The sequence below is a fragment of the Linepithema humile genome, chromosome 1, assembly GCF_040581485.1.
Source record: "Linepithema humile isolate Giens D197 chromosome 1, Lhum_UNIL_v1.0, whole genome shotgun sequence".
Lineage (NCBI taxonomy): Eukaryota > Metazoa > Arthropoda > Insecta > Hymenoptera > Formicidae > Linepithema > Linepithema humile.
In genome coordinates, this window is record NC_090128.1 from 1,904,959 (window position 1) to 1,931,255 (window position 26,297).

General features: G+C 37.0%; 9 protein-coding genes and 1 pseudogene across 11 annotated transcripts; 3 read left to right on the top strand and 7 right to left on the bottom strand.

Moving 5' to 3' along the window:
- Nucleotides 1–101: 101 nt before the first annotated feature.
- On the bottom strand, nucleotides 102–1,453 carry LOC105674425 (uncharacterized). The gene is made up of 3 exons (XM_012370716.2): nucleotides 878–1,453; nucleotides 439–548; nucleotides 102–328 (listed from the first exon to the last, which is right to left on the bottom strand). The coding sequence occupies exons 1-3, from the start codon at nucleotides 1,043–1,045 to the stop codon at nucleotides 211–213; spliced, it is 396 nt and encodes a 131-aa protein (XP_012226139.2). The 5' UTR covers nucleotides 1,046–1,453; the 3' UTR covers nucleotides 102–210.
- Nucleotides 1,454–1,594: 141 nt separating this feature from the next.
- On the bottom strand, nucleotides 1,595–3,104 carry LOC105674428 (uncharacterized). The gene is made up of 3 exons (XM_012370719.2): nucleotides 2,570–3,104; nucleotides 1,951–2,076; nucleotides 1,595–1,880 (listed from the first exon to the last, which is right to left on the bottom strand). The coding sequence occupies exons 1-3, from the start codon at nucleotides 2,588–2,590 to the stop codon at nucleotides 1,731–1,733; spliced, it is 297 nt and encodes a 98-aa protein (XP_012226142.1). The 5' UTR covers nucleotides 2,591–3,104; the 3' UTR covers nucleotides 1,595–1,730.
- An 817-nt stretch (nucleotides 3,105–3,921) lies between these two features.
- On the bottom strand, nucleotides 3,922–6,840 carry LOC105674424 (beta-1,3-glucan-binding protein-like; annotated as a pseudogene).
- A 572-nt stretch (nucleotides 6,841–7,412) lies between these two features.
- Nucleotides 7,413–11,315, bottom strand: LOC105674418 (beta-1,3-glucan-binding protein). The gene is made up of 8 exons (XM_012370707.2): nucleotides 10,948–11,315; nucleotides 10,256–10,483; nucleotides 9,740–9,933; nucleotides 9,517–9,650; nucleotides 9,246–9,412; nucleotides 8,842–9,173; nucleotides 8,265–8,366; nucleotides 7,413–7,683 (listed from the first exon to the last, which is right to left on the bottom strand). The coding sequence occupies exons 1-8, from the start codon at nucleotides 11,081–11,083 to the stop codon at nucleotides 7,585–7,587; spliced, it is 1,392 nt and encodes a 463-aa protein (XP_012226130.2). The 5' UTR covers nucleotides 11,084–11,315; the 3' UTR covers nucleotides 7,413–7,584.
- A 1,110-nt stretch (nucleotides 11,316–12,425) lies between these two features.
- Nucleotides 12,426–14,059, bottom strand: LOC105674427 (beta-1,3-glucan-binding protein). Its single transcript, XM_012370718.2, has 3 exons — nucleotides 13,685–14,059; nucleotides 12,982–13,209; nucleotides 12,426–12,652 (listed from the first exon to the last, which is right to left on the bottom strand). Exons 1-3 carry the CDS (start codon nucleotides 13,818–13,820, stop codon nucleotides 12,639–12,641), a joined length of 378 nt encoding a protein of 125 aa, XP_012226141.1. The 5' UTR covers nucleotides 13,821–14,059; the 3' UTR covers nucleotides 12,426–12,638.
- Nucleotides 14,060–15,586: 1,527 nt separating this feature from the next.
- Nucleotides 15,587–17,189, top strand: LOC105674426 (beta-1,3-glucan-binding protein). Its single transcript, XM_012370717.2, has 3 exons — nucleotides 15,587–15,958; nucleotides 16,427–16,657; nucleotides 16,987–17,189. The coding sequence occupies exons 1-3, from the start codon at nucleotides 15,823–15,825 to the stop codon at nucleotides 16,998–17,000; spliced, it is 381 nt and encodes a 126-aa protein (XP_012226140.1). The 5' UTR covers nucleotides 15,587–15,822; the 3' UTR covers nucleotides 17,001–17,189.
- A 78-nt stretch (nucleotides 17,190–17,267) lies between these two features.
- On the bottom strand, nucleotides 17,268–19,613 carry LOC105674420 (3'(2'),5'-bisphosphate nucleotidase 1). The gene is made up of 4 exons (XM_012370709.2): nucleotides 19,485–19,613; nucleotides 18,682–19,113; nucleotides 18,082–18,395; nucleotides 17,268–17,840 (listed from the first exon to the last, which is right to left on the bottom strand). The coding sequence occupies exons 2-4, from the start codon at nucleotides 19,037–19,039 to the stop codon at nucleotides 17,583–17,585; spliced, it is 930 nt and encodes a 309-aa protein (XP_012226132.1). The 5' UTR covers nucleotides 19,040–19,113; nucleotides 19,485–19,613; the 3' UTR covers nucleotides 17,268–17,582.
- An 85-nt stretch (nucleotides 19,614–19,698) lies between these two features.
- Nucleotides 19,699–21,873, top strand: mtTFB2 (mitochondrial transcription factor B2). The gene is made up of 4 exons (XM_012370708.2): nucleotides 19,699–19,845; nucleotides 20,260–21,057; nucleotides 21,211–21,521; nucleotides 21,598–21,873. Exons 2-4 carry the CDS (start codon nucleotides 20,272–20,274, stop codon nucleotides 21,815–21,817), a joined length of 1,317 nt encoding a protein of 438 aa, XP_012226131.1. The 5' UTR covers nucleotides 19,699–19,845; nucleotides 20,260–20,271; the 3' UTR covers nucleotides 21,818–21,873.
- On the bottom strand, nucleotides 21,129–26,201 carry LOC105674423 (transmembrane protein 179). 2 transcript variants are annotated; one of them, XM_012370714.2, is made up of 3 exons: nucleotides 26,061–26,201; nucleotides 25,171–25,496; nucleotides 21,129–25,080 (listed from the first exon to the last, which is right to left on the bottom strand). In XM_012370714.2, exons 2-3 carry the CDS (start codon nucleotides 25,278–25,280, stop codon nucleotides 24,525–24,527), a joined length of 666 nt encoding a protein of 221 aa, XP_012226137.1. In that variant the 5' UTR covers nucleotides 25,281–25,496; nucleotides 26,061–26,201; the 3' UTR covers nucleotides 21,129–24,524. The 2 variants fall into 2 exon arrangements, with proteins under 2 accessions (XP_012226137.1, XP_067204468.1); XM_067348367.1 differs by lacking the exon at nucleotides 26,061–26,201 and adding an exon at nucleotides 25,863–26,002.
- LOC105674421 (uncharacterized) lies at nucleotides 22,496–24,291 on the top strand. 2 transcript variants are annotated; one of them, XM_012370710.2, is made up of 4 exons: nucleotides 22,496–22,636; nucleotides 22,718–22,896; nucleotides 22,959–23,420; nucleotides 23,759–24,291. In XM_012370710.2, the coding sequence occupies exons 1-4, from the start codon at nucleotides 22,618–22,620 to the stop codon at nucleotides 23,762–23,764; spliced, it is 666 nt and encodes a 221-aa protein (XP_012226133.2). In that variant the 5' UTR covers nucleotides 22,496–22,617; the 3' UTR covers nucleotides 23,765–24,291. The 2 variants fall into 2 exon arrangements, with proteins under 2 accessions (XP_012226133.2, XP_012226134.2); XM_012370711.2 differs by having other exon boundaries at nucleotides 22,959–23,414.
- Nucleotides 26,202–26,297: the final 96 nt, after the last annotated feature.

Here is a 26,297-nt window from a genome sequence, read left to right on the forward strand (position 1 = left end):
TACAAATGCACATTGCTGCGAAAAACAAATAATTTTTCAAGTTTTATTGCTGTCGGAAGGATACTCGTGTGTTGTATTTATTAGCATTAATTTAGCATTAATTGCAGCTTATTTAAATTTTTATTTTAGTTTTTATATTTTTAAACATTAACCTTTTACAAACATTTAACATTTAATTTCTAGGATTTGATAAAAAAAAAGTTATTTATATTAATGGATTCCTTCCAAAGCGCTATAAGTTTTATATTGATATAATTCCGGCCCGCCGTAACCGTACAACAGCTTTCCCTTGCCATTCTCGTCGTAATATGGATAGCGATATCTTGGCCTAAAAAAATGCAAAGTAGGACGTTAACAGTATTGTCTGATGCTAGAGTAAGTATTGCGAAATTTAACGGGCGCATAATTAAACATGTCGAAATGTCACGTCATTCTTACCGTTCAAAGTATTGGAAATTAGGCGCTTTAGGTTCCGGGAGCTGAGCTGTGCTTCTATCGGTTAGAGCGAAAAGGACGGCGAACATTGTTAACGTGATCACAGCTAGGCACTGTAAAATTGATCAAAGAGGAAACGGTGAAGGAAAAAGAAATTTGTCCCACTTTTCACTTGATGCGCATATATTCTTGATACAAAGTAATTGCAGTTTTATAATTATTAATGAAGAGAGGCTTAGAACCACCACAATAGTGTCGCAATGAAAGTGCAGTCTTACAAAGTAGAAACCCGGTATTTAAACGCGGTGATTTAGAAAGTTGCGGCGAGCAGCGAATGGCAATTAAGTTTTCACTTAAGCGATCGATTTGATAAAACAAAAGAACACGTTCTTAGAATCTTCGTCCAAAATTTTACGTTACTCTCCTATTTTATATTACTCACGGAAGTGAAATTCCTCATGGCAGATGATTGGAAGTGTATCAGTCGAAGTTCGTACTTTCGATCGAGCGGGAGATACCGAGCCGGGAAGATTTTCTGATAACGCGACGTAGAGAGAAGTCTTCCTCGCAAAGCACAATCGCCAGTTCGATTGATCAAACTCAAACACATCAATGCTACGTGATGTTCATCACGTCAGTACGCGCGACGTTCTAGATTCGCATTGAAACTCAAATCTAAATTTCTTCGTTCCCCCACCATTGTCCCGCGATCCTCTCTCGCGTGAAGTGAAAGTTCTTGCAGTAAAATTGCTTTGACCAGAATATATCGACCATGAACAACCTTGGAATCCTTTTTGATTGAATTTCTTAATTTCATGATAAAAAGTCTGCGGATTGCAAAAGTTGAAGATTCATGGAAAAAAGCCATATCTTCGATTTGTCTTGCGCGGTCGCCATCATCAATGATGAAAGCGCATGTTTTATTATTACTCATTATTATTCTATAATAGCAAATATGCAATCGAAGATCAATTAAAATAAAAGATGAAAAACTAAAGTATGTAATGAATCCGATAGAAATCATTTACCGGGATTCGACGAGAATCTAAGATGGGGAAAAAAAAATCATTCTTAATTATTTCTGATCGTGCACACGTTATTATCGTTAACAGCGTCTCAGAAACATCGAGTGTTGTTAATGATGAATAAATAACACTGATTTTAACTTTAAATATATTTAATTAAATTAAGTTTACACCGCGAGAGAGTTCGGTCGGCGATACACCAGCGAAATGTTAATATCGCGTTCAAAAAATTTCACTGTTGAAACTGTTATTTATTCAGTCTTCGATGTTTCAGCTTTCCACAGGCGTTCCCCATGGGCCTTTATATCCAATGCCCATTCCTATTTTCGCTATTGCGTACTCTCCGAAGCGTCCATTTTCCTGCTCGTATCGTATTCTTCTTAGCTTGCCGACCTCTGGATCAAAGTCCCACTCCGTTTTCTACGCGAAGGATAAGATACCGATTATAATTATTAAAATTATAGTGTTACACATATGATCACGCATTTACCTTGTGCACGACGGGTATACCTGCAATGTTCCATTGTACAACGTCGTGTAAAAGCCTATAGATTGTAGGTTCTGCGATTGATATCATTATTTCACTATGAAGCAATAATGCTGTCAGCACGGTGATCTGGAACACAAGATAAAGAAATGGAATCAATTCTTGAAGAATATGAACGATCGTGATATTGAATCTGAGAAAAGGAAATCTAATAATAATATTATATTAGAAACTTCTCTTTTATTGGATCAAATGAAGAATGTTTCGAATCGTCATTTTCTGTCGCGGATAGATCGCGTTGAAAAATTAATTACTATTAATATTAATATTGGTAGTATTAATAGTATAATATAATTACTATATATAATATAATTACTATATATAGTATAATATAATTACTATAGTATAATTAATTACTACTAATATTAATATTAATAGTATTAATAGTATTAATATTAATACATAAATATTATACTTAAATAATTGACGAACGCAGCGCGACTGAGTTAAATTATTTCAATTCTATCGCGATAAGTAATTTTTTAATTTATTATTAAGATGTTAAAGCCTTCGTTACTCGAGATTAATTTGACTCTTTGCATTTTTCATTCAGTAAACTCACCAATATCTCATTCCGCTTCATGGCGATCCTCGGCTCCGCGGGCAGGGATGATGATGTTCCATGCGGTATGACTACCCTGTATGACGCTTATCTACAAATCCACTCGCTTATACGTGAGACTGTTCACGGAGATTGCTCACTGTTGCAATCGGCAGTGAAAGTAAAAAACCCCGATTGCGCGAACTCGACAACGCGCGAAAGTTCGAAAAATCGTGCTCGAACGGCTCGTCCCGTGAATGACAATTGATTGTCCATCGTATCGATCGCGAAATGTCACATTCGGATCACGAATTTTTCGCGGGGCATGGAAATGGAGGAGGGGGGCATAAAAGTTAAAGCCGGCTCGGCCTTCCGGTCTTTCCGGTGGGTGATTTCGCAGTGAGCTTAATAAACCATGCGCATTGCAGTGCTTTTAACGATCATCTTTTGCGCGGTAAGTGATACGGATTAATAGATCTCGAATGCGCAATACAAATTGCGCTACGAGGACTTTCACTCACTTGCAGATCTTCAATTTCATCGCATAATGGGCGGTTATACTTTTACTTTTGTGTATTTCGCGTTAATGTGCGGATCTACGGATACGCTAATACAGTTAACACTTCCGAATCTCGCCTTCGGTACGCGTTAACATACACTGTTTCTCGAATTGTTTACAACAGCATTGCATAAATACGAAACGTGATTTTACAAATATTTATCAATTGGTGAAACAATCCAATCTCCTTTTCTCAAAAACGAATACAAAATTAATTGTGCAAAAAATAGACTCGCCACGTTGAAAGCTTAATCTTAATTGTATTAATTAAATTGTCTGGGAGTAATAACAAAGATTTATATGACGAGCAGACGTGCGCACGGTGCGACGATGAAACACTGACGCGAAACGCCAGAACAATCGACTCATCGTCGATCTTCGCATGGCCGCAAGCATTGTTCAGGAATCCAATCTCGATCTTCCCAAAACTCTGGTCCAGAGGATCTCAGCTCTCGGAATGGACGAAGAGCGGTATTACGAGTCTTCTACGTTTCACGTCCTCTTTGAATGACGGGGAACCGATGAGCATCGAGTTCGCACCCGAAGACGGGCCGCGCGCCGCGGGAGCGTATCAACGGCGCTTCGGATATCGCGGTGAGCGGTTGATCGAGCAGCTGGGAAACGGTCTCGGTCCCAACGTCCGGCTGCGTACACCAGCACCCAGTGTCTTCTTGACGCCGCCTTCATCCCCGTTCAGAGGATGGTAGAGCGATCACCTTTGACTTCCGCGACAAGACGCAAGCGCGCTCGGATACGATCAGTGCAACTACACACTAAGCTTGTGTTAATAAGATATCTCGTGAAAGTCAGAATCTTCAGGTACGAACAATTCGTCCACGTTATTATTTATTGTATATATTAATGATTAAACTGTTGGATGATTTAACTATTGGTTATTGTTTACTGAGAGAAATGGAACAATATTTGAGATTATAAAAATATACGTAGTTACGTGCGAATACACTGTTTGCGCAGATTGAAGAGTATTTACAGTGCCCACACTTTCGTAATCCACCAAAAGTGCCGTTCTATTGTTGCACACCACTTATCCTTTTCACGGTTGAAGTGGTATATTGCCTGTAAAGTTCAATTTAACGCGTTAATCGTGTGTATCTGCCAAAGCAAACTTAGCAATACCGCGTAGTCTGAATCGTAAAATGTTAAAAATCAAATAACGCACTTTTGCCTCGACATTTCGCCATGGTTTGACGTAGCCGTTGCTTATAACATGATCTGCAAATTCGTGACTGCCTCCCACAACCCAGAGTCAAGCATGACTGCAGAATAAATAGTGCTTATTATTAACACGAACTTTCAGCGAAGAAAAAGAAATAATAAAATTACACAGTACACTAACCGGTTTTCCGAACGATCCGTCCACAATCTGTTCGCCGTATTCCACTTTGTCGACCTTTACCGTAATGAGGCCGCTCTTCCATTCAACTTCGAACACGTGATAGTCGTTGGACCAGGGTGTGCTTGACCGTCTCTTGGAGAGCGCCTGGCGATTAGCGCCCTGCGCGTCGCTCACGTTTCTAGGAACGAATAATCCGCCCGCGGACAGAATGCGGCCGCTGATGATGTCACCGTCGGATGTTGTCAGCTCCTCGTTGCCCACCGACGACGCGATTCTAATTTCACGGTGCATCCCGAGTGCCCATGTGTTCTCGGAGCTCTCCAGAATTATCACTGCAAAGCGGAAATTTCCGATAATTCATACAAACGGAATCGAAATGGTGAAAAATTACTGCGTGCGCTCACCAGGATACACTCAATCGCCATGCTGCAACTTGGCTCTGATCTCGACGCGGCCGAAGAGAAATTCGAATTTTCCCTTTGTGTTAACGCGTCCCGAAATCACAGGCGGCAAGATGTACGAGCCAGCGGCTTGGCGTTGGCACTCTACCGATCTCGCCTGTGCAACTAGAAAAACGTATTAAATAGCATATTAGCGCTTAAATTACCTTGAAAACTAATTCTAATTTCCGAATTCTTAAAGATTTAGTTCTAATTATCATCTGCTTACTTTTACAAAATTAAATTTCCGCGTGACACAAAGCCCGCGCCGAATTTGTTATCAATCACGATCGGCTTAATGCGCAGACAACCCTCGTTTATATCAGTTACATCATTGGTGAAGTAAATAACAACATTTAGAATCTTAACGATAAAAATAGGCTAATAGAACTTTCTATATTACTTAAGAAAACCGGTTATTCTTGCTTACTTAATAATCACTTCGATAATACACACCGGCGGACCGGCGATACGTTGCATTGAATTCCAATTCTCGAGATTGTCAAAATTATCCTCGAAGAGCATTTGATGCGGACAGGCCTTCTGTCGTACGTCATCTTTACAAATCCATGTGATGTTGTCGTGCAGTGCTGCTCATCGGAAATGTCTATACTGTCATCCAAATCCTAAAGTGTGTCGAAAATGTATCGAGTGCCATCGTCATTGTAAAAATCTGAAAACCATAACAAACGTTTTAAGAAACAATCAACAATTATCACATATTATTATATATTTCAAAAAATTGTTTTTTCGAATATACGAGCGCGTATAATGTGTCTATTATTGCTGAAAGTGATTTATTCTTAATAAAGTAGTCATAGAATTGTTCATAAAATAATAAATTACTCCTTTCGGTTTAGAATTACAAATTCGCAATATTTTGATGAGTTTTTATGTAAAAATAATAAATAAGGATCAATTAATTATCTGCTTACTAGAAATTAATGAAATAGTAGACAGATCGATTACTCTCAAAAGAGATGGATTGCTATTCGAATTCACATTTTACGTAAAACTCACCAGTAACCCGATACCACTGATCAATGAGATTATAATTGCGTCCTTGATACACAATATGGATCCAATAATAAATATCGTCTCTTCTCAGTTGGGTGTGCCTGTCCTGGTAAGTCCATCGTCCATTGCGGACCTTGAAAATGTACTTCACAATTTGTCCCACTTCGCGGTCATCAAAATCCTCGTTATTAAACTTTACGTGAAAGGCCACTAGCGTGATCTTGCTCGTCTGCATCAATATTATTCTAATTAAAATGAGCAATATTGCAATTTTAATTGCAGCGAATTGGCAATTCCTATAAAAGCAATTATTCATCAATTTCAAGTAACAAGATACATTCTTTCAATTACATTCTTAGTTATTTGTAAATGATAAAATTAATAAATAAATAAGCTGCAATAATAAAATATTAATAAACGAGATTTAAGAAGTCACATATTATTCTTATGAATCACTGTGATAAATCATTGTCGATTACATCTGCATATGCGCGTTTTTTTTTTTAATATATTACAAAAAAATAAGATTATTAATTTGTTATAGAATATTTCGATTAAAGTATTTATTAGATATCAAATGTCGCATGCAGTCAGTGTATAGCTTAATAATAAAGATCTTGTCTCACCAGGAATAGATATGCGTAGTCCCGCAGGATGAAGCGGCTCGACCATAGCCGATGGCGGCATATAATCTCCGTAATATTTATGGATATTCGCGAGGAATATCGTGAAGAAAATCGACGAGGACAAAGAATACTTTGCCATCCTCTTCATGTCGTTCCTGGATTACATCTTTTAATCTTTCTATCTTCTTCTACCGGCTTGCATCAACTTTTTGATTTTCGTTCCTCGCTTTCTTTCTGGCGTTTTCTGACACAATTTCCGAAGGACGACCGGTCTTATTGACAGCGGGATGAGAGACTAATCGGGAATACCGGATTTGTTGTTGCTTGATACGCGACCAGTAGTCGTACACTGATCCAGTGTTCCTCACAGAAGCGTCTTTTACTCTTTCTTTTACTTTACTAATTTAGCAAAAAATCAGTTAGTCGCTAAGTCAATAAATTATGATTATGAATATTTATTGTTTCGTATCGTTTAATTCGCCCCGACGAAGACAACTCTTAAAAGCGCATCTGTCGATAATACTATTAGATTTCTTCATTACATAAAAAATTATCCGCATTATAATATTTTTTATAGCGTCATTTGGCGGACATCAAAACAGAAGTAAAGTATATAATTAAACTAAGTATCTTTACTTAAAATTTATGTGCTTTGGATATCGCGGTGAGCTGATCGAGCAGTTGGATCTCGGTCCAGACGTTCGGTTGCATAGACCTGCACCCAGCGTCTTCTTGACGCCATCTTCATCTTCTTTCAGAGAATAGCGCAATGATCACTTTTGATCCGCGATAACGCGCAAGTGCACTCGGATATGATCTACACACTAAGCTTGTGTCAGTAAGATATCTCGTGAAAACCAGAATCTTTAGGTGCGAATAATGCATCCACGTTATTATTTATTGTATATATGAATGATTAAACTGTTGGATAAGCGATACTGTCTGCCGGGAGAAATATGCGTAGACTTAAATTCGAGAGATTGTAAAAATATACGTAGTAATGTATGGATATACTGTTTTGCGGAGATGGAGAGTATTTATAACGCCCACACTTTCACGTAATCCACTAAAAGCGCCGTTCTTGTGTTCCACGTTGGATACCACTTATCCTTTTTACGGTTGAAGTGATACATTGCCTGCAAAGTTCAATTTAATGCGTTAAAATCGTATATATCTTCCGAAGTCTCTGGCAAACTTACACGGAAAAAAAAGATATTCTTATTTTTAAAATATCTTTATTTTTAACATGAAAATCTTGAAATGAGATTATATTGCTTTAAACGAAGAAAACTGGCTTGAATGAAGTCATTTTATATAGTTCAACCAAGAAAAAAATATTCTTATTATTTAAAAATAATTTTCTTGAATGGAAAAAAATGTTGAATAGAAAATAACATATTTTTCAAATAAAAGATTATAATTTTCTTAGAGTAAAATTAATTATTGTATTCTTCAAGTGATCATTATAAAATGGAGACACACACACACACACACACACACACACACACACACACACACACACACACACACAAGACTATAATATTGTTAAAATTTAAGATTATTAAATTCTTATCGGAAGATTATAAATTGTTGCGTATATACGAAACAATGAACGCGTTAATTTGAGTATATAAGCTTTGATTTGACACTACTTTTTTTTCCGTGTAGCAATAACGCGTAATCCGGATCGTAAAATGCTGAATATTAAATGACGCACTTTTGCCTCGACATTTCGCCATGGTTTGACGTAGTCGTTGCTTACGGCATGATCTGCAAATTCGTGAGTGCCTCCCACAGCTACGCCCAGAGACAAGTACGACTGCGGGATAAACGGTATTATTAACACAAACTTTTTCAGCGAAGAAAAGCAATTAATCGCTCAAAAAAATATTTCGCTGATGTAGTTAGATTTCTAGATATCGCAACAAGAATGTATCGCTATTTTTCGTATCTGTGAAAACATTGTTTGTCACATATAGAATTTATAGCAGTAATGTTCTAGCAATAGCTTCTGAAAAATTTAGGTATCATTGCTAAATGTTATTCATTGCATGATCTAACACGTGATTGATCTTATATAGATAGGCGCTTTAGAGAAACTTTCTTTTTAAAGTTCACAAACAATACAGATATATATTCTGTTTCTGTCATCTAAACTGATTAAGTAATTACATATGCAATATCACAACAGTTGCTAATCATTTATCTGTTTTAGTTAATTTTTTACACCTAGAAAATTTTAGCTATTATTGCACGATCATTTTTTTGAGTGATAAAAATCGCAGTACACTAACCGGTTTTCCGAACGATCCGTCCACAATCTGTTCGCCGTATTCCACTTTGTCGACCTTTACCGTAATGAGGCCGCTCTTCCATTCAACTTCGAACACGTGATAGTCGTTGGACCAGGGTGTGCTTGACCGTCTCTTGGAGAGCGCCTGGCGATTAACGCTCTGCGCGTCGTTCTCGTTTGTAGGAACGAATAATCCGCCCGCGGACAGAATGCGGCCGCTGATGATGTCACCGTCGGATGTTGTCAGCTCCTCGTTGCCCACCGACGACGCGATCCTAATTTCACGGTGCATCCCGAGTGCCCATGTGTTCTCGGAGCTCTCCAGAATTATCACTGCGAAGCGGAAATTTCCGATAATTCATACAAACGGAATCAAAATGGTGAAAAATTACTGCGTGCGCTCACCAGGATACACCCAATCGCCATGCGGCAACTTGGCTCTGATCTCGACGCGGCCGAAGAGAAATTCGAATTTTTCCTTTGTGTTAATGCGTCCCGAAATCACAGGCGGCAAGATGTACGAGCCAGCGGCTTGGCGTTGGCACTCTTCCGTACCGATCTCACCTGTGCAACTTAAAAAACGTATTAAATAATATGTTAACGCTTAAATTACCTTAAAAATTAATTCTAATTTCCGAATTCTTAAAGAATTTAGTTCTAGTTATCCTCCGCTTACTTGTCCAAGATTAAACTTCCGCGTGACGCAAATCCCACGCCGAATTTGTCATCAATCACGATGGGTCTGATGCTCAGACGACCGTCGCTTGTATCAGTTGCATCCTTAGTCATGTAGACAACAAATTCTGAGTCCTAGCGATAAAAAAACCTAATATAACTTTCTAATTAGTTATGAGAACCGGTTATTCTTGTTTGCTTAACAACTTGATGACAATACGCACCGGCGGACCGGCGAAACGTTGCTCCAAATTCCAGTTCTCAAGATTGTCAAAATTATCTTCAAAGATCAATTGACGCGGACAGGTTTGCTGTCGTACGTTATCTTTATAAATCCATGTGACCGATGTTGACGTACAGTTCTGCTGGCTTTCAACCGTGTTGGAAATGTATCGAGTGCCGTCGTAATTGTAAAAATCTGAAAACCAAAGTATACATTTTAAGAAACAATCAACAATTACCACATATTATATTTCAAAACATTGTTTTTTCGAATACACGATTGCGTATAATTTGTTTATTATTGTCGAAAGTTATTTATTCTTAATATAATATGAATGGATCTGTTCATAATAAATCACTATTTAAGTCTAGAATTACAAATTTGCAACGTTCCGATATTTTTTTATGTAATATGCAAAAATGATAAATAAGGATAATTCAATTATCTGAATAAAAGTGACTAATAGAGTTAAAAAAAACAGATGACTAATTTGAATTAATATTTTACGCAAACTCACCAATAACCCGATGCAACTGATCGACGAGATTGTAACCGAGTCCGTTATACACAACGTGGACCCAGTAATAAATAATATCGTCTCTCCTCAATTGAGTGTGCTTGTCCTGATAAGTCCATCGCCCGTTGCGAACCTTGAGAATATCTTTCGCAATATGTCCCGCTTCGAGGCCATCAAAATCCTCGTTGAACTTCACATGAAAAGCCACTAGCGTGATTCCTTGCTCATCTACGTCAATATTATTCCGATTAAAACGAGCAATATTGCAATTTTAATTCCTAAGAGCAGTTGATAAACTTTTGCTAAATCTTATTTTAAAAAATGTGCATGACGTGCCGTGATCAAGGTCTTATTAAAACATTCAGAAAAAGTTGTTGATCAGTTTCAAATAACATGATGCATTCTTTCAATATATTGCACTCTTAAGCATTTATGAATGATAAAATTAATAAATAAATAAGTTGCAGTAACAAAATATTAATAAATAGGATTTAAGGAGTCACATATTATTCTAATGAATCACCGTGATAAATCATTGTCGATCACATTTGCATATGTAACTGCGTTCTTTTATATATTACATGAAAAAATCATTAATTTGTTACATAACACTTCCATTAAATGATTTATTGAAAAATCAAATATTGTATATGTAGCCAGCATATAGCTTAATAATAAATATCGTATCTCACCAGGAATAAATATGCGCAGTCCCACAGGATGAAGCGGCTCGACCGTAGCTGTCGGAGGAACGTAAGCTCCGTATTCGTGAATATTCAAGAGGAAAATCGTAAGAAAAATCAACGAGGACAATGAATATTTTGCCATCCTCTTCGCGTCGCTCCTGGATTAAATTTTTTTAACCTTTTTATCTTCTTCTGCCTGCATCAACTTTTTGATTATCGTTCCTCGCTTTCTTTCTGGGGTTTTCGACGAACGCACAGTCTTCGAAGGTCGACCGGTTCTCTTGATAGCGAAACGAGTAGAGATTAATCCGCAATACCGGATTTGTTGTGTTGTTAGATGCGCGACCGGTGGTCGTACACTGATTCACTGCTTCTCACAGAAGCGCCTTTTATTCTCCCTTCTACTTTACTAGTTTAGTAGGAAACCGGCTGGTTGCTAAGTCAATACACTATGATTATAAATATTTATTTTTTTGTTTGTTTACTCGCGTAGTTTAATTCACCCCGACGACGATCCTCGAAAGCGCATCTGCCAATAATAATTTCTAAATAGCTGAGTGAGTCAGTGAATGTAGTTTAACTATTCATACAATTCCACATAAATTTACAACTTTTGACGCGAAGCGAGGTCCACCTCACATCACCCGGTGCTTCAGATGCGAAACAAGGTTTATAATTATACGATTTCACGTGGGTTTGCAACTTCACGCGAAGCGTGATTGTCCAAACCCTTGGATTAACCGCATACACTTTACAACGCGAAGCAAGGTTTTACATACATAGGTTCACGACTTTCTACGCAAAGCGAGATTCAATTCAGACCCTATGTGTATAGTTTTTCGATGATGGAGCCCCTCGCAGGAGGCGGAACTGCCTCCACGCATACACTTTCCACGCGAAGCAAGGATGCAGAGGGTTCCGCCCTCCCTTCGAGGGTTTTTACAAGTTTTTTGATAATAACGACTAAAATATTGGAGTTAGATAAAATATGTATAGGACCTTATTTGTAGAGCTTTTTATGAGCTTCATTTTTTGTTTGACAACTTTTTCCGTACAATAAATACTTTCTGAAATAATTAACAAAAACGGTTTAGTCGTTTTCGCAAGTTAGCACTTTGGATTTCGACTACATTTAGTACATACAATATGCCTGTAAAACTTTATCAAAATCGGAGGTGAATCGCAAACGGAAGTCTTACCAAAGACTGGAGTTCGACTTTAGCAACTTATACTCGTCGTACGTCATATGCAAAAAAAAATAAAATTTGCGATACAAAAGTATGCTCACTTTTCATATCTGCCTGACGGCATGATTGAGTGTTCCGAATCATATAACAAAATAAAAAAAGAAACGTTTTCTTTGTTCAATGTCTCTGTTGAAAATTTTATTAGTGTAACTAAAAAATTAAAAGCGTCTGTTTCTCCATGTATGACGATTAAAAAAATTAATGATTTAAAATTATTAAGGACATTTTTACCAAATATTAGAATATATTATTTCAATTTATTTGCATAAGTGTGAAAATACAGTGTATTCCATATTTATTTCCATATTTATTTTATATTTTTTCTAGAAGAATGTGAAGATAAAAAACATTTCTATAGTTCACAGTCTTTTCTTTCTATCGATTCCCACAATGCTACGATACTATTGCCAGTACTACTACTGTCAATATTCGGAAAAAGGGACCATTACCTCAATAGTAAAGATCTGAAAACCATAATAAACGTTTTAAGAAACAATCAATAATTATCAAACATTATATTTCAAAATTGTGTGTATTCGAATACACGATCGCGTATAATTTGTCTATTATTACCAAAAATTATTTATTCTTAATAAAATATGAATGAATCTGTTCATAAAATAATAAATTACTCTTTTAGGTCTAAAATTACAAATTTGCAACGTTTTAATAATTTTTTATGTAATATGTAAAAATAATAAATAAGGATAATTTTCTTATCTAATTAAAAGTGACTAGTAGAATTAAAACAAACAGATGACTAAACTGAATTAATATTTAACGCAAAACTCACTAGTAACACGATGCATTTGATCGACGAGATTGTAACCAAGTCCGTGACGCTGAACGTGGATCCAATAATAAATAATATCGCCTCTTTTCACTTGGGTATGACTGTCCTGATAAGTCCATTCTCCGTTACGAGCTGTGAGAATGTCTTTTGCAATTTGTCCCGCTTCGAGGCCGTTAAATCTCCTATTGACGTTCACGTGAAAGGCCACTAAATTGATTCCTGGCTCATCTACGTCAATATTATTCTGATTAGACCTAGTAATATTGCAATTTTAATTCCTAAGAGCAGTTGATAAACTTTTTTTGCTAAATCTTATTTTATCTACTGTGCATGACATGCCGGGATCAAAGGTCTTATTAAAAGGTTTTTAAAAAAGGTTGTTCATCAGTTTCAAATAACATGATGCATTCTTTCAATATATTACACTCTTAAGCATTTATAAATGATAAAATTAATAAATAAATAAGTTGCAATAACAAAATATTAATAAATGAGATTTAAGAAGTCACATATTATTCTTTTGGATCACCGTAATAAATCATTGTCAATCACATTTGCATATATAACTGCATTCTTTTATATATTACATGAAAAAATAAGATCATTAATCTGTTACATAACACTTCCATTAAATTATTTGTTAGATAATGAAATGTTGTATATGTAGTCAGCATATAGCTTAATAATAAATATCGTATCTCACCAGGAATAGACATGCGCAGTCCCGCAGGATGATACGGCTGAACCGAAGCCGGCGGAGGAACGTAAGCTCCGTATTCGTGAATATTCGAGAGGAAAATCGCGAGAAAAATCGACGAGGATAAAAAATATTTTGCCATCCTCTTCGCGTCGTTTCTGGATTAAATCTTTCTAACCTTTCTCTCTTCTTCTGCCGGCTTACATTAACTTTTTGATTTTCGTTTTTCGCTTTCTTTTGGTTGTTTTTGTTGAACGCACAATCTCCAAAAATTGAGCGGTTCTCTTGATAGCGGAACGAGTAAAGATTAATTCACAATAGCGGATTTGTTATGTTGTTAAATGCGCGGCCAGTGGTACATTGATTCGCTGTTTCTCACAGAAACGCCTTTTATTCTCCCTTCTACTTTACTAGTTTAATAAAAACCGACTAATTGCTAAGTCAGTACATTATGATTATAAATATTTATTTTTTTCGTTGGTTTATTCGCGTCATTTAATTTACCCCGACGACGACCCTCGAAAGCGCATCTGCCAATAATAATTTCTGAATAGCTGAGTGAGTCAGTGAATGTAGTTTAACTATTCGTACAATTCCACATAAATTTACAACTTTTTACGCAAAGCGAGGTCCACCTTACATCACCCGGTGCAAGACTTCAGATGCAAGACGAGGTTTATAATTATAGAATTTCACGTAGGTTTGCAACTTCACGCGAAGTGTGATTATTTCGTTTATGCAGAAAGATAATCGACATTTTTCGCAGCTTCAGATAAACTCATCCTGTGCATGACGTATATCTGGGAATAACGCAGTTTCTGCATGTGATCATAATATCGGTAGTGAAACTCCCACCAGATTGCAACGTGTTCCGCAATAAATGATTATCCAAACCCTTGGATTAACCGCATACACTATACAACGCAAAGCAAGATTCCACATAGGTTTACGACTTTCTATGCAAAGCGAGATTCAATTCAGATCCTATGTGTATAGTTTTTCGATGGTGCAGCCCCTCGCAGGAGGGCGGAACACACTGCCTCCACCCATACACTTTTCACGCAAAACAAGGATACAATGGGTTCCTACCCCTTCTACGGGGGCTTTTACAAGTTTTTTGATAATAACGACTAAAATATTGGAGTTAAATAAAATATGTATAAGACCTTATTTATAGAGCTTTTTATGGGCTTCATTTTTTGTTTGACAACTTTTTCCGTACAATGTATACTTTCTGAAATAATTAACAAGAGCAGTTTAGTCATTTCTGCAAGTTAGCACTTTGGATTTCGACTACATTTAGTACGTACAATATGCCTTTAAAAAAACATGAAAATCGAAGGTGAGTCGCAAATAGAAGTCTTACCAAAGACTGGAGTTCGACTTTAGCAACTTATACTCGTCGTACGCCATACATAAAAAAAATGAAATTTGCGATACAAAAGTATGCTCGCCTCTCATATCTGCCTGACGGCATGATTGAGTGTTCCAAATCATATAACAAAATAAGAAAAGAAACGTTTTCTTTGTTCAATGTTTCTGTTGAAAATTTTATTAGTGTAACTAAAAAATTAAAAGCGTCTGTTTCTCCATGTATGACGATTGAAAAAATAAATAATTTAAAATTATTAATGAGATTTTTACGAAATATTAAGCGAAAATGGTACGACGATAATGTGCTTTGATTTTTCGACTTGAATGACGCTATAAAAAATATTATAACTTCTTATATAATTAAGGAAACTAGTAGTATTATTGGCAGATGCGAGGGTCGTCATCGGGAATTACGTGACGCGAATAAACAAACGAAAAAATAAAAATTTATAATCATAGTGTACTGACTTAGCAATTATTCGGTTTTTTATTAAATTAATAAAGTAGAAGGGAGAATAAAAGGCGTTTCTGTGAGAAACAGCGAGTCAATGTACGACCACCGGCCGCGCATTTAACAACATACCAAATCCGCTATTGTGGATTAATCTCTACTCGTTCCGCTATCAAGAGAATCGCTCGATCTTTGGAGATTGTGCGTTCAACAAAAACATCAGAAAGAAAGCGAGGAACGAAAATCAAAAAGTTGATGCAAGCCGGCAGAAGAAGAGAAGAAGGTTAAAAAGATTTAATCCAGGAACGACGTGAAGAGGATGGCAAAATATTCTTTGTGCTCGGCGATTTTTCTCGCGATTTTCCTCTCGAATATTCATGAATATGAAGCTTACGTTCCTCCGCCGGCTATGGTCGAGCCGCTTTATCCTGCGGGACTGCGCATATCTATTCCTGGTGAGATACGATATTTATTATTAAGCTATATGCTGACTACATATACAACATTTGATTATCTAATAAATAATTTAATGGAAGTGTTATGTAACAGATTAGTGATCTTATTTTTTCATGTAATATATAAAAGAATGCAGTTACATATGCACATGTGATCGACAATGATTTATCACGGTGATCCAAAAGAATAATATGTGACTTCTTAAATCTCATTTATTAATATTTTGTTATTGCAACTTATTTATTTATTAATTTTATCATTCATAAATGCTTAAGAGTGTAATATATTGAAAGAATGCATCATGTTATTTGAAATTAATGAACAACCTTTTTTAAATATTTTAATAAGACCTTTGATCCCGGCATGTCATGCACAGGAGATAAAATAAGATTTAGAAAAAAAGCTAACTGCTCTTAGGAATTAAAATTGCAATATTACTCGTTCTAATTAGAATAATGTTGACGTAGATGAGCCAGGAATTCATCTAGTGGCCTTTCACGTGAACATCAACGAGGAATTTGATGGGGGCCTCGAAGCAGGACATATTGCGAAAGATATTCTCAGAGCTCGCAACGGACGATGGACTTATCAGGACAACCATACTCAATTGAGAAGAGGCGATACTGTTCATTATTGGGTCCACGTTCAGCGTGACGGACTCGGTTACAATCGCGTCCATCAACAGCATCGGGTTACTGGTGAGTTTTGCGTAAAATATTAATTCAGTTTAGTCATCTGTTTGTTTTAATTCTACTAGTTACTTTTAATTAGATAAGAAAATTATCCTTATTTATTATTTTTACATATTACATAAAAAATTATTGAAACGTTGCAAATTTGTAATTTTAGACCTAAAAGAGTAATTTATTATTTTATGAACAGATCCATTCATATTTTATTAAGAATAAATAATTTTCGGTAATAATAGACAAATTATACGCGATCGTGTATTCGAATAAACAATGTTATGAAATATAATGTGTGATAATTATTGATTGTTTCTTAAAACGTTTGTTATGGTTTTCAGGTTTTTACAATTGAGGAAATGGACCCTTTTTCCGAATATTGACAGTAGTAGTATCATAGCATTGTGGAAATCGATAGAAAGAAAATAAATTCTTTTTTTTCTTCACATACTTCTAGAAAAAATACAAAATAAATATGTAAATAAATATGGAATACACTGTATTTTCATACACTTATACAAATAAATTGAAATATTATATTTAATCATCGTCGAGCTTTCGTGAGAAGATTTTTTGACATATTTTTTACAGAAAACACAGCAAAGTAAATAATTAAACTAAGTATTTACTTAAAATTTATTGTACCCCATGCTGCATATATTACATTGTTTCGGAAAAAAGTAACCATCTTTGTACTCTTTTTATATTTACAGATTAAATCGGAGTATAGAAAGAATGTGAAATTGCTGCGGAATGTTCAAGTCTCGTTTAAAGGGTTATTATTATACAATATTTGACAGGAGAAAAGGTGTATCACCAACACCGTTCGCACGAAGAGTGTGAGGACATTGAAATGTCCTCTTTTTTTATTTATATAAATAATTAAAAATAATATGAAAAAGTAGTCGATATGAACGACTTGGGACCACCCGTTTACCTATTGCAACGTTTGCTTCACTTCGTCAGGTATGCGACTCAAATACCATTGATGCGATTGGCCGGGTGCAGTGGCTAGCACACCTCTGGTATTCGCGAGCGTCGTCTCCGGATGATAGGGATAGCGTTCGCCGTGAAGATCAGTCAGGACGCCGCCGATCGTGTGGAGAACGGCTTCGGGTGCGCACGTGTCCCATCTCTTGCATCCGCGGCTGGCGAACACATATGCGTGCGCTTTTCCCTCCAACAAGAGAATTACCTGGGAATAAATATCGATATAAACGTAAATGCAATGTAGATACATAAACAAATAGATATAAAAAGCGTCATTGATGCCTTTGGACTTAGAATTTTCGCTTTGGATTTCAGTTGAATTTGAAATTCAAACAGCTAGAAATGCATAGCTAAAAGCATAAGACATTAACGATTTCAGTTACCAAAAATGGTACCAATAATTTGAAGATTGTAATCGGCAATTACATAATTGCTTCTGCTATCACCTTGTGTCCAGCGCCGCCGACACGCGCCACTTCGTCAGGATTCAATGACTTTATGGCAGTTTGGACAATGCCGTCAGAATGCGAACGAGTGGTCGTGACTATTCTCTTCCCATCTGGCGGTGATTTTGGCATAAACCCGCCGTATCCCGCGCCGTCGATGCCCCATAATGTACGTCCGTTTTCAACAAACGCGTCACTTTCGTCGTTTTTGTAATAGGGCTGATGTATCACGCCTCCGACCGCCGTTCTGCCGACTGCCACGCCAACCAGTACTGTGACGTGCTCCACTAGTCCTTGCGTATATTCCGCAGTACCTGCAATGCAGTCTTTCGTAAATAATGAATACTTTTCCTTCGCAAATAAATGGACACAAAACGAAATATAGAATATTCCGTTTATCATGCTTGTTGAATATTTCTTTAGAATTTAATATGTCTTTAAATATTTAGTTTAACTATTTCTTCAAATCTTTTTAATTAAAGTTTGTTGAACTCTAATGCAAACTGTTAATTAGAGAAACTTAGAAAGACAGATGTGAGAAATACTGGATTATAAATGATTAAATTGAGAATAAAGCATTCCAGCAAAAGTAATCAGTACCATCCAAAGGATCCACCCAAACGCAAACATCCTTGGGATTAATGTCCTCCAGATGAGCCGGCAGTTTTAGTTGCAACACTTCTTGATCGGCTTCTGTGACAATCCATTCGGATGGTACTTCACAGCTGGATGGTTCCTCCTCGCCAATAATCGTGATATTTGGAAACTGACGACTGAGTGAAGTGATAATGCATCGTTGAGCACAGCGATCCGCCTCCGTTTGCAGATCATTCTTGCCTTTCTCCACAATGTTCAATCCACCTTTATTCAACACATCTCGGATTACCTTGCCAGCTTGCACTGTGGCACACACAGATGATGCCACTATGCGTGTTAATAAGGCAGCACTTTGAGCCATTTTATGAGTGATTGTTTTCCTTCTATAAATAATACTGATAATGATGTAATATCATTGATAAGCTGTCCCCGTTTCTGAAAATTAGGACATATCGTTATCTCTCTAAGATATATATTACATCTTAAAAGCTTAGAGAGTATCCTATAGTTTTTAGATAAATTAATCTATTTGTTATAGAAATAAAATTAGTTATTGAAAATATCAATTTATGAAGTATTAGTGAAGTTAATGATTTAAATAACAAAAAATTATATACATATTTATGATATTAAGTGGATTATACTTTCTTTTTGCTAAAATATCTTCTCTTCAATTTTACTACCCAACCCAATGTGCATAATCAATGTGCATAATCAACATAAATGAATAATTCAATGATTATACAAAAAGAATAATATGTAAATTACTGCAAATTTTATGATTGCGTGTTTTTCTAATTACTTACAATGATTTTCAACCATAACGTTATGACAATCAGGAAACAATGATTACTCTAAAATCTATATACACACACCACACACACACATTGGTTAAGTTAGGTATAGTTAGGTTAGGTTAGGTTATGAGTGACGACTAGTGGTGACGACCAATATCATATTTTACGAATTTGTTTGGATCAATTGAAATATATGTGATTTTAAATAATTTTACGAATATTGCTGTTCGCTGATTGACAGGATAATTTTTTTCTGTCGGAAAGAAACATTCTTCTCTGAATAACATGTTTTATAGCATAAAAATGAAACTAACCAACACACGTGTAAGAAGAACGTAAATATAGCCGATATTAAGTAATTTAAAAAAAGGTAAGCAGTGTTTAAAATACACAGATATCAAGTCATTTAAAAAATAGTGTCGTTCCTTTAATTTTATAATTATTAAATCTTTTGTTATATTAAAAATACATTTTTTTCACATATTTATTTTGTAATGTGTTTTTTAACATTTTGGGTAAATTTTAAGAAAATCGATCGATTGATTAAAAAAAGACAATCAAATTTCAATGAAGAACATTTATGATTGTATGTTTTAAAAGCAACAATGCAATAGCAACTAATAATATTAAGTAATTGTGAAGGAAAGTACTTTCTCATTAATTTTGCCTTTATTATGCTCTTTTTGGATGCTTCTTTTCTTTATAATTATTCTTTATAATACTTTTGTTTTCGATACTGTTATCTAAGATTGTTGTGCATTATCAGTAGCTTTGTTTTGTATAGATTGGATGTAAAATGATACGCAGAAGTTTTCTTCCTGTGATAACTTCCTGGTTGTCAAGAGGAAATAAGCATATTGTGAATGTTGTATATTCCTCAACATTAGTTACTGATAGTTCACATTATGTGCACTCCAAAGGGACTGAGAACATTAATATTAATATAAAAGAAGTCAAGAAAAAGGCCAAATGGAAAAAAAGTATCTCTATACTGGATGACGAGGAGAAGCTTGAAGCCATTAATCATGTAGAAAATGTTAGTGTTCCAGATGAAATTAGTCCTGATTTAAAACAGTCGCTAATGCTCGAACGATATAAAAATACATTATATTTGATTGACAGAGAGGCAGCTAGAAGATATGTCTCTTTTATTATAAATGATCTCTCGAAGAATACATCCTTCGTCGCAGAATTAAATTCTGGCTTCGGTGTGCTAACTGCAGAACTGTTGAAAGCTGGTGTACCGTTGATTCATGTGTACGCGCCAAATAAAGTTTCATACTCAGTACTGGACGACATCAGCAACGCATATCCTGGTAGATTAAACATTAAAGATTTTAATATCTTGAAGATCACCAAACTCTATTATATGGATAGAGTTATCGGCGGCAATCGGGTGCAAGAAATCTTGAAGGAAGTAAAAAATAAAAAATGGGAGGATGAAACTTCCATGCAGATAATTACTGCGACGTCTAGTACAGAGTTTTTCAATCATCTTCTGAAAAGTTTACTTTTCCGCAGTTGCTTCATGTCCCGCGGAAGACCTGTCTTTTACCTCGCAGTGCCTCCATCTCTGTGGAATGTTAGTATCTTTTCATTTTTTTTTTTTTTTTTTAATCTTGATTGGAATATTTTTAAAATAAGGAGACAAACTTTAGGAATGTTTTCACTGTGCAATTTTTATTTTAGAAACATTCTGTATGCTTGATAATTTGTATTGATATTTGGCTTTTAGAAATTTGTCTACAATACAAGCGACAGTCACAGGTACAATTATAGGAGAGTGTTGTTCAAATTGATGTTTGATGCTGAACTCCTGGGAACTTTGGACAGGAAGTCCTTCTTACCTTGGCCGAGACAAAAGAAATTTACAACAAAGTCAGCTATTGAAAGGGCGAAATTAGATTACGCGCAAATTTATGTGGCAAGAATCGAACCGAAGATTGATTTTTATTCGCAACTGTCGGAAAAAGATTGGTTAATATTTTGGTATTTCGCGAGACATCATTTACGGAGGCGCACTAACAAAGTGATACCGGAACTAGAGTGAGTATAGAGTGTCATAAAGAATCTTAAATATACATATAAAACTCTTTACAATAATGTATCATCCTGTTTTTAGAAAGTGGGTGCCAGGTTGTGGAATCAGACTGATAGCCAAGGACTATACGATATTCACGCAATTCAAAGATTTGACGCCGGCGCAAATCATGGAACTCTTCATAGAATTTAAATCCTGGCCGGAATATGAAAACAATTATTTTCTAGCTTTTATGATGGATTCTTTAAAAACGAACGAATTGCAATTATTAGAGCTCGAAAACTTGAAGCTGAAAGAGTGATTTTGTAAATACACTTGTAAATATACGATATAATAATGAAAGCTAATTTCTCAATATTCGAATATTCCGTACTTGATTTGTAACGAAACGATTTTTACACAGCGTTCACGTCGCAAGAGATATTTGAAAAAAAAAAAACAAGTTACATTTGAACATTGGTCATCGTCTTAACGCGAGAGATTTAAACAATTGCAATTTCCGCGAATGTATGTTCCTGGAATTCCGACCAGCTCCTCTTCCTCTTCCATGCGTAAGCGGCTTCCTTACAAATTGCACATACACGATACATGCGCGAGGATCGCGTCGGTGTATTAGTGAAGAGGATTATCGTTCTGGTCGGTACTCTTACATTTCCTTTTTACACTGGTTGGCCTTGAGGGCTCTGTAGTCACATTGGCTTTCGTTATAATTGAACGTACGCGCGAGCGAATCTTAGAAGGCGCGCTCTCTCAAGTTCATCTCTCGCATCCATCATAATCACCAATACACGCGCGGATATCTCTGTATGTCTTGTTTTTTTTTTTTTTTTTTTTTTTTTTTATCGCGAAGCGCCGTCGCCGGAGAAACTGTAAGGAAAATATTTGTCGATATTAAATCTCCGTGTGCGGAGGAGTGCAAATTCAATCGGAATGCAGTTGTTAGTGCATAAATAATTATATCGCCGACGAGTGTTCAGTTGTAACTTGTAATAGAATATATAATGAGTGTCCTCAATCGAATACATCACGCTGACGGCTCTCTCATTTTTTAGTCCGCCGTTGGAAAGCGTCCGGGAGAGATTGAAAAGAATTAGCATTTTTATGATCGCTATCTGTCCACGTATCGTCATCAATATTTATGCACAATTGCGTTCTATTTCCACTTGACCTTTGTTCGCAATATCGAGATTTCATATTACAGGACTGCTCTCCGGTTTTCTTCGTTCAAGTCGCTTTCAAGTACTTGCACTTCCGATCGCGAGAATGAGGTGCTTGCTCGTCGGTGTTGTGTTTTTCACGTGTAACTGTTTAATACGGGGTCAGGATGTGGTGTTCCCGACGGACGAAGAGACTTCTCACGTCAGCGGCGGCAATTCTACGGTAACGTAACGTTAATGCAAGACCGACGAGGGAAGCCTTTCACACGTTCGTTTCTCCCGCAGGTGATAACGGACCGTTTACCGGTGCTGACGAACGACTGTCCGAAAAATATGCTGCTCTACCCGGGCGACGGTTCGAAGAGCAACTGGGTATGCGACTGCAGACCGCGATTCCTGTACTTCCCGTTGAACGACTCCTGCCACGAGGCGTACATGCAGGGCCCCTGTCCGCCTGGGAATTACGTCGTTCTGCCCGAGGACGAGTCGGTGCCGCATTGCGCGGTGAATCCTTGCGGCGATGCGAACGGCGTGGTGCCGTTCAACGGCACGTGTTACGCTCTCCGAACGATCGGCGGCCCGTGCGCGCCCGACGGGGTGATAGGCGTGAATGAGACAAACTTTCAATTGGAATGCGTGTCGGCGGACATTGCGCCCTTTATGATAATCAATGCTCCGAAAAGGCCGTCGTCCAAGTGCCCGCCGGGAAGTCGCAGGAGCACACAAGGAATATGCAAACAAGTAAGAGTAAGTGACGGTCAGGATGCGGTGTGCCTGACGGACAGAGAGCTTTCTCACGGTGGAACGTAATGTAACGTTAATGCGAGACCGAAGTTCGTTAGCTCATTCAAGCTTGCTTTATGCGACAGAATTTTATTTGCCATGTAATACAGAAAAGATTTCAAAAATACACACATGACGCAAAATATGATCAGTATTTTGCATGTGTGTATCCCGATACTTGAAATAATTTCTTTCCGCATAGAATTATAAGTAGACTTCTGTTTCGAATAAAGTAAGCTTTAACATTTGACATTTACGTGATTTCGCATACATCGTGATCTTACATGTGTTAAATTTTTCAGGGTTAATCACGGGCTCGTCAGGCTGCATCGAATACTTCAATATATTGTTGCAGTATAATTTATATGTAATCGCAATTCGTAATAGCCGCACTTAAATAATATCAAATAACAATGTAGGCTTATTAACAAGTGTCTCTCACTGTATATTTAAAATCCACAATCTGATGTAGTCGACATACGTCATGTATCGCACGTATGTAGTGGAATCGGAAAAATATATATGCAAAAAAGCAGTTACTAACTTCCACGACTTCTTATATTCCTATGACTATTTGTTCGCTTTCGTTATATAATGTATTATCCATGGAAATACTTATATACTGTGATATATACATTATTATTAATATGATTTTTATATATACAAGTCTTACGATACGTCTAAAGTTAGAAAATCGATTAAACGAAGACGCAACTGTTAAAGAATTTAGCTTCAATTATATGTGAGAAATGTAATTTTTGTGATAAGTTGACAAATTCTGAACAAAGACTGTACATGTGTTTCAATTGTTCAATAAAAAGAAACATTAAACTGCTATCCTTCTTATAAAATCGATTATTATAGATTATGTGTATATCAATGTATTACTTGACTCGCAGAATTCTGTGTGCGCTTCAAGATTAATTAAAAATATTGCGTATGTAATGCAATTGTTACATTGTTCTCGAAGATACGGTGGACATGATTATTTGTTCTTATAAATCAATGAATGATGTTATTATCAAGGTTTACCTTTGGCAAAGTAAAATTTTAAATGTGTACCAAGTTTTAGCTCGGTTCCTGCTGCTGACCGCTCGTAGTGGCTTCTATCAATCTCTGTCTTTCTCTATACATGGAGACTTTCATGTTCTCCAGCTGATGGTACCGCAACACCTTCAAGACAGCAAAAACTGACAGGCCAACCCAGATCGATAAACTGCTCCAGATGCCGAATTGTGCGGCGCCGAGTTCGATGTGAAAGCCAGACGTATCGATGCCGTCGGCCTTGTCGATGTCATTCCCAGCCGCAAGTTCGCACGACGGGAATCTTTTTGTCATACATTGGCACCAGGTCATAAAGCCCAGCGTGACGATAATCGCCGCGATCAGGGTGACGACGGTGAAAATAATCGACGCGACGACATCGACGAACGCGGAGAGAAACGAGCTGTCGTCGCCGCGATACATGAGCAAGGACAGTCGATAGATTTGTATCGCCGACGTCACAAGCAATATCAAGCCCACGAATATCGTGTAGTTGCAGTAAGCCTGCGACGCCCAATTCACGACAAACTGGCCGTCCGATTCCTGCCAGACCCCGGTGGAGAACAAGAGACAGTGTCCGCTGCGGGAGAAAAGAGATCGAAATCATACCGGTTTGACGATTGGTATATCGATCTTTGACGCAGAGGATGCGTCACGCTTTGAATCTTACCTAAACTCATCCTGATGCAGGCTCATAGGCACAATGATGCAGAGCGACAAAATAAGGGCCACTACGTAGCCCGCTATTTGACTCAGCAGCAAGATATTTGTCAGTGCCATATTTTAGATCGATATTATGTACAAAACGGAAGTATCTCACGTTTCGAATGCACCGATAAAATTATTAATCGCCATTAGCCGGTTTGGACGTGGACTTCATTCCTTTCATTTGACAGTTCCGTCGAACCTGTTCGGCGCACTTGTGTCTGTCAAAATAAACTGTCGGTGGACGTGATCGCAGAATATCGAGTCTTGTTCACGGCAGTGACGTCAGATCTGAGAGCAAGCAACAAGCAGCATGAGAGAGAGGGATATCGCACCATGCGCAAGTTTTGCGCTTCGACTAGCTTCGTCCTAAATAAGACCTTAGAACATCCTAAAAACGTCTTTAAAAGGACATCTTTGAGACGTCCTAAAAAAGATGTCGTTTTTTAATTCTCTTAACAATATGCATTTTAAATTTTGTAACAAAACACTTTTCAAACATTTCAATTGTTTAAGTATTTTACGAGCATTCCAACACTGTCAAAAGTAGTTCAGAAGCGAAAATAAGCATGTAGAAAAATTCAGATTATTCGCTGGAATGGTCAGAAACGCTCCATTTTGGCCGTGATTTTAAAAAAACTGTACGAGAGCACTTACTATCAGTGGTTTTGTCATGTTGCCACAACCGACCTAAGATGTCACTACTCTCGCACGAGCTCCTAATCGTCTTTCTCTCTCTTTCTCTCTTTCATGTGTTTCTGTTAATAATTTCGTCAAATTTCAGCTAAAATAGAGCGTTCACGGCGCAGTGCGCAGTGCATCCAATGTAATAAATTGCAAAAGTGAGGAAATTACGTCGCTTCTGGAGCTCATGCATTGCACATGCGTGAGAAAATTCACAATTCGCGATTGCTGCATGAACACAGCTGCGCGACTGTCATTCATCAGCTGATCGGCGTGCATATTGCGATTAAAGAGACGGGAAGGCCGCACTCCCGTCTATTCAGAAATATTATCCGAGGTTCTCCGTCCGAAACTTTTTTTCTGAGGTTGCCGGATCGCACCGTGAACTGAACGAAAAACGGCGACAGC